General features: G+C 36.7%; 1 protein-coding gene across 1 annotated transcript in view; it reads right to left on the bottom strand.

Moving 5' to 3' along the window:
* LOC106868978 (phosphoenolpyruvate phosphomutase) overlaps positions 1-7624 on the bottom strand; it is a 76609-nt gene that overhangs the window by 24142 nt on the left and 44843 nt on the right. The window contains exons 4-6 of the mRNA XM_014914461.2: positions 5949-6161; positions 3741-3841; positions 479-596 (exon numbers count right to left, since the gene is read on the bottom strand). Coding sequence (XP_014769947.1) covers positions 479-596; positions 3741-3841; positions 5949-6161 — 432 coding nt within the window. The remainder of the gene's footprint in view (positions 1-478; positions 597-3740; positions 3842-5948; positions 6162-7624) is intronic.

Raw genomic sequence — 7624 nt, 5'->3', positions numbered from 1 at the left:
AAGATTAAGATTAATGTAATATAAAGCTGAAGCAAATTAACACCAAATATACAGTGCGTGTGTTTTTATTGGCTAAACTGGCAATATGACCATCCCCAAGTACAACAACATCTGTTTCAACACACAATTTCACATCAAAAATCTTGCAAAACAAATATGTATATATATATATATATATATATATATTTATTTATGTTGTGTGTGTGCATGTATGCACATATACTCATTCCCAACACATACATACAAAGCTGCCTGTTACAATACTGAAATGTCTGTTCTACATGATTTGTAATCTGCAGTAAGCTAACTGAAATAAAATATTTATAACTGAACAGAGATCAATAGAATATGTTTTAGGAAATATCAATGATATTGACACGACGTTTAAACTTTGTGAGAATTTGATATCTTCAAACTTTCCTCATATTCAAGGTAAGCTCTGAGAAATTTGTAAAAGAACAGTGAAGACAACACACACCTGCTTTAGCATAAGCATCAGCTCTCTTCAATGCTTCTTCAAGTCCATATCCCGCAATAAATGCTTCTACTCGTGCCACAATGCAAAAGTCGGGATCTCTCTGACTGTCTTTGCAAGCCTTTGGTAAAAGACAAAAGAAAGAGAAAAAAAACATTAAAAAAATATCAAATCATGGTTTCAAATTTTGACACAAGGCCAGAAATTTCAAGGGAAGGTGGGTAAGTCAGTTGCATCAACCCCCAGTACTTGACTGGTACTTATTTTATCGACCCCAGAAGGATAAAAAGCAATGTTGACCTTGGCAGAATTTGAACTCAGAATGTAAAGACTGATGAAATAAAACTGGTACCGTAATAATTCTGCCAACTTACAGCATTAGAATATTAAATACTACAAGTAGTTACAAGGATTTTTCATTTGTTATATTTACTTTACATGAAATATTACAATGTTATGTTCTTTGATTATCTCCCTTGAAAACACGTTCATCGTTTCAACGTAACCTATGGTGGCGTTGCTGTTTCCAAAGTTTATTTTCATTTCTCTATTAGTAATTTTACTTGCATATCTTAAAATGAACTGCTTGGCAGAGGTCTTCAGAGCTTGCTGTTGTCATCGATGTATTATAACTGCTTCAGATGATTCCTGTTTTTAAAGGTTTTTTTTTTTTTAAATCATATGGCTGTGTTATTTTTTTTTTATCCCCACCAAGATGGTTATGTTTTTGCCGGCGTTGGTTTAGGAAATTGGGCAATTTCAGCATGCGTGTATATGGGTGGAAATGAGCTGCTTGGTGGAGGTCTGCGCTCTCCAGATGCTTTTCTAGTTGTTGTTGTTGTTGTTGTTGTTGTTATTATAATAATAATAATAATAATAATAATAATAATAATTATTATTATTATTATTATTATTATTATTATTATTATTATTATTAAGGTGGCGAGCTGGCAGAATTGTTAGTATGCCGGGCGAAATGCTTTGTGACATTTCATCCATCTTTATGGCCTGAGTTCAAATACTACTGAGGTTGATTTTGCCTTTCATCCTTTTGGGGTCAATAAATTAAATACCAGTTAAGCATTGGGGTCGATGTGATCAACTAGTCCCATCTCACAAAATTTCAAGCCTTGTGCCTATTGTAGAAAGGATCATCATCATCAGTAGTAGTTAGTGGCTATGGCTGCTTATTAGCTTCTATCTTTTACTTGTTTTATTCATTGGATTGCAGCCCTTCTGGGGCACTGCCTTGAAGGGTTAAATTAAATGGATCAACACTGGCACTTATTTTTTTAAGTTCACTACTTCTAAGTTATCGAGACATAAACAAACCAATACCAGTTGTCAAGTGGTGATGGGAAGACAAACACACGCACACACATACACACATATCATCATCATCCTCATTTAACATCCATTTTTCATGCTGGCATGGGTTGGATAGTTTGATAGGTGCTGGTCAGATGAAGAGCTACCCAAGCTCCATGTTTTTTTTGTTTTGGTTTCTACTGCTGGATGCCCTTCCTAATGCCAACCACTTTACAGAGGGTACTGGGTGCTTTTACACAGCACCAGCATGGATGCATTTACATGGCACTGGTACAGGTGCTTTTTACAGGTGGGTTTTTACACCTATAAGTCAGGAAGATTAGGGAAGCTCAGCTGGAGAGAGAAGCAGGGGACATGCAAGTACAACCTTGATTTTATTCATTTCTTTTTTTTGTCTCCCTCCCTTTTGCTTCTTCTCTTTTTCCTCCCATTCTCTCCCCCTGATTTGACCTATCCCCTCTTTCTAATCATACACATCTCTTTTCCCTCTATCTATCCATTAACACTACCAACACATTTTAATTCACACCAAAAAAAAAAAAATCACTCGATTGACCAACACTATTTACAAAGTTCTATGCTTGGAATGACCAAATATAACAACCATCGAAACTCACACATCAGGTACAAGAAAATTTCTTCACCCAAAAAAACTTCTTCACCACTTATATACACCATTCTACTTGAATAATGGAACTGCAAATACAATATCCTTATGTATCTCACTTCTATATTCATTCTCTTACTTCATATCTTCTCTACAATAATTAATACTCAAACATTTTCTTGCACCGTCTCTGATGAAAGGATGTATAAAATATCCCAGAAACAGCTGTAAGACCTTTTCTTGATAAAAGTTATGAAATCTATTTATTGCCTTGGTTTTTTAATCTCATTCTGTCAGCGTGTGTATATATATATATATATATATATATATATATATATATATATATATATATATATATATACATAGGTAAATGATAGGATTGCTTCAATATTTCAGGGGTAGTCTGAAGTATCTAAGCAACCAGGGGATAGTTAAATCCGAAGGCACTCCTGGAAATTACTTGTGTGGGTACCGTCTTCGTTAGAAGGTATCCAGAGGCAGGTAATTTATTGTTTAAACCGCAGTTTATAATTATAATTATGTGGAGCATTCTCCACATAATTATATATATATACATATACATATATATATATCACCATTTGAGAGTGATCATTACCAGCATCACCTTACTGGCATGTGAACAAAACATTCGAGCAAGGTCGTTGCCAGTGCCGCTGGACTGACTCCTGTGCAGGTGGCACATAACAAACACCATTTGAGTGTGGCTGTTGTGTTGGTGGCACGTAAAAGCACCCACTGCACTCTCAGAGTGGTTGGCGTTAGGAAAGGCATCCATCTGTAGAAACCCTGCCAGATCAGATTGGAGCCTGGTGCAGCCATCTCGTTCACCACTCCTCAGTCAAATCGTTCAACCCATGCTAGCATGGAAAGCGGACGTTAAATGATGATGATGATGATGATGACATATATATATATATGACAGAATTCCTTTAGTTTCCAGTTTTGTCTACGAAATCCACTTCAGTCAGCCTGGGGATATTATTGAAGATACTTGCTTGTGATCAGTCCCATGCTTTGAGACTGAACTCAGAACCATGTGATTGGGAAGCAAACCTGTTACCACATATCCACACCCGAATATTTATTGCACAGCGTTTTCCAATGAAAACACTTGAAATAACATACCTTATTTCATGATGTTCCTACATAAAGCTATTTTAAAGATTTTTGAAGTCTGTGTTCTTTTTATCAGTTCAAAGAGACACACAATGACTCCGAAACATTGTAACTATGAAACATTATTCTCACACAAATCAAATATTTCAGTTAGAACCAGATATAAAAGTTATTCATAATGCTTAACAATACCTTGATCTTAAGAGAAAATTCTTCAATATCTGCCAATGGTTGAACTCTTCCATCTAATAAAGAATTTGTTTTAGGGAATAATTTGTCTTCAATACAAGCACCTGTAAAGGCAAGCAAAGAAAAACAATATATAGGTGGAAACAATTATCTTTACAAGGAAATATTTGGTAAAAAGCGTGAAAAAAAACAAAAAACTAACTGAAACTGACTTAAGATTATGAAAAAAATAATTACTCCTTCAATAAACTGGGTTAGATTGAATGGAATTGGTGGTCCAGTGTTTCTTATATAAGTATAACATCTTTTATCCTTTACTTGATTTAGTCATTGCATACTGGCCATGCGGGAGCACGTCCCTGAAAGGATTAGATGAAGAAATTCGCCCTAATTACTTACTTTTCTTAGTTAAGTCTGCTACTTATTCCAACATCTGTTTGCCAAACAACGGAGTTAAAGGGAAATAAACAAACCAATATTGGTTGTCAAGCGATAATGGGGGACAAATACAACCATAAAGACATCCAGCCAACCATACATCCCCCCCCCACACCCACATGATGGGCTTCTTTCAGTTTCCATCTATCAGATCCACTCTCAAGGCTTCGGTCAGCCAGAGGCTGGACACAGAACCATGTGGTTGGGAAACAAACTTCTTACCACACAGCCTTGCTCGCACTTATATAATATATATATATATATATATATATATATATATATATATATATATATATATATATATATATATATATATATATATATATACAGTGGTATCTTGACTTATGAGTGTCCCAACTAATGAGTTTTTCGAGATACGAGCCATCTCTTGGCCGATAATTTGCTTTGAGTTGCAAGCTTAAATTTGGGTTACTAGCCAACTTCAGTTACCCCCACCCACTCGATAGCTAGGCAGACATATGCCTTAGCAAGTGCGAAGATTGTTAGTGGATAGTTAGCTAAACAGGTGCTAAAATGCTTAATTAGTCATTGCAGGCTACAGAAGCATCAGTGTTGTGCTCACAGTTGTACTTGCAGTTATTTTGCAAAACTTCCTTTTTCCAACCAAGAGTCCAAAGAAAGTGAGTGCGAAGGACAGTGGGTACAAAGAAGTGGATGACGAGCATGGGATTAGAGAAAGAAATGATCAAAAGACATGCTGAAGGTGTGTGTGTAGTTGACATGGTGAAGCAGTGCGAGCGTAGCACTTCCATGACCTGCACCATACTGAAGCAGGAGGAGTCGATAAAGGCTGTAACGCCATGAAAATATGGAGAAGTTGCTGATAGTGTGGTTGACAGAGAAGCAGCTCACCGGAGATACCGTGATGGAGGCTGTAATCTTCGAGAAGGCATGAGCTATTTATGTCACTTTACTGCAGCAGACCCCAGGCACTTGTATGGATGAGGCATCGGGTGAGCCATTTAAAGCCAGAGGGGGATGGTTCAAGAATTCTAAAAAGAGGACTGGCACTCACTCCCTTGTCAGGCATGGTGAGGCAGTGAGTGCGGATATGAAGGCAGCTGAGGATCACTTCAAAACTTTTGCCAGAATTATAGTAGACTAAGGTCACATCTTCCAGCAAGTCTTCAACTGTGATGAGACAGGACTGTTTTGGAAGAAGATGCCAAGGAGGACTTATGTAAAAACAGAGGAGAAGAGAATGCCAGGCCACAAACTCATGAAAGATAGGCTAACCCTTGCATTGTGTGCCAATGCAAACAGCAATTGCAAGATTAAACCACTGCTCAATTATTGTAGGGAAAAGCCTTACTGGACAAACAACAGGCACTACTTTTTGATCTTGCACATTACACCTGGAGCTGGACTTGTTGCAGTTGATGTGGATTTAACTCTTCACTGTCTTAGCTATTGCTTATTTTAGAAGACAATTTATGTGAAAATAAGAATTACATGTCAGGTTCTTTGAAAATTCTTGAAATAAAATAAACGAATGAAAGTAAATGGCACAGTTGGTGATACAGCAGACATAAAATTAGTGGCACCAACAGAAATATGTATCATATAAGATTTACAATGGAATGGGGAAAATTATAGTTCAAAGCCTTTTACAAGTCGTTATCAACATAAATTAGTTCCAGATATTATCAAAACTACATCCCAAGTTTAATTCTCCAAGAACTTACTATCATGCTGCAGCAATTGTCAATGATAAGAAGTCATTATAAAAAAGGTATTTTGTTGATTATTTACCTGCTATACCTCGCTCTTCCAATTTTCTGACAAGTCGTCGGGCATTATTGAAATTGCCATAGCCTGTGTCTGCATCTAATAAAATTGGGATATCGGTAGCATCTGACATATATTCTACAACATCAAGGACTTGAGTCCATGATGCCTCGTTGCTGTCACGGACTCCAAGCTGAGCAGAAATTGAAAGTCCACTGCCCCAAATGCCCTTGAAACCTAACAAATAGAAAAAAAAAAAATTATAATAAGCAAAAATAATTTTTTTAAATAACATAAAATAACTTAATTTTTCAAAATATTTACTTTATTTAAAGACTCATGGAAAATAAAATCGGGAATGAATTTTCAAAGACAAAAGGACTGTTTAACCCAAGGTCAGTGCTGTTTAAGGACAATAGGGTGGCAAATCACAGTCTGGCTATGATCATTCCAACATATTTTCAGAGAATATATTAGTAAAGGTGTCTTTCATTTTTTATGACAGTAGGATGCGATTTGAAGATTTGGCTGATGTTTCTGGCAGATCAAACAACTATTAAACTGATTTTTCCATTAGCTTGTTATTTAAACCGTGTTGATAATAAATGTGAAAAAAAAAAAAGGTGCAGCACAACTATTCACATGTTTAAGACTTCAAACACACATTTCTTGAAACTATTTCTTAAAATTAAGAAAGCAAACTGTGTCTTAATAGAACTGCTTTATCTTTTCTTAAAGCCACTCCACTTCAAAGCATTGGTCACAAGAAATCTTTTGTCAATTAAACACGTGACATAATATTAAAATTTAATGAAATGAATGTCACATGTTGTTCTTTATTATATATACATTTCAGATCCTCAATTTCTTTAATGGTGCAACTGCGCTGGAAATTTTCATAACAGGCTAAGCTAGATTATTTACATTATTTACATTCGACGGATATTTGTCCTCATCTTGTTTGTTGTTAACACAACATCTCGGTTGATATACCCTCCAGCCTTCATCAGGTGTCTTGGGGAAATTTCAAACTTGGGCTCTCATTCCGAAAATATTCTTTGATGTTGTTGTTGTTGTTGTTGTTGTTGTGTGACATGGTGATCTCATATCAAGATAAACAGTGCATGACCTCGCAGGTGGGGCCCAGTTAGAATTTTCTTCAAGTCGAGTAGCCCACCTCGCTCAAAAGGTCCTTGAATAAGGTTTGTTTAAGGATGTTGAGCAAAACACCCATGTTTCCAGAGCTGAAATATTCAAACCCCAAAAAATTCATCTCAACACATGGCTATGATGCTCCCCCACTATTTTTGCTCATGATCAGAGATGCACATATTGTCAGCCACCAAGGGACATGCTCAACTGGTTAAGGTCAAACAACTGACAAGCAAATCTGTGGTAATGAGCAGAATATTTACTGTTGTCCATCTTTTATACCAAGACAAAACAATGTACATGAAAACACTTCCAATCAATTAAGATCAGAAGCCATGAGAGCCACTACCTGGTACTGCATCCGGGCATTTTATTATTAGCGAAGTTGGCCCTCGACCAACACTTTGATGACAAGCATGAAGGCTGCGTTGTCAGAGCTAAAGCACTTTCGGTAAGCGGGGAGGGGACTAAGGCCGCTCGATGGGCCCGCGTGGTTGAGGCGAAGCGTGGCAACAGAGCGACCATTCGGTCTTTGGTGGACCAGAACG

This window comes from Octopus bimaculoides, chromosome 16 (genome assembly GCF_001194135.2).
Source record: "Octopus bimaculoides isolate UCB-OBI-ISO-001 chromosome 16, ASM119413v2, whole genome shotgun sequence".
In the NCBI taxonomy this organism is placed as follows: domain Eukaryota; kingdom Metazoa; phylum Mollusca; class Cephalopoda; order Octopoda; family Octopodidae; genus Octopus; species Octopus bimaculoides.
This window is presented reverse-complemented; position numbering and strand designations above follow the sequence as displayed.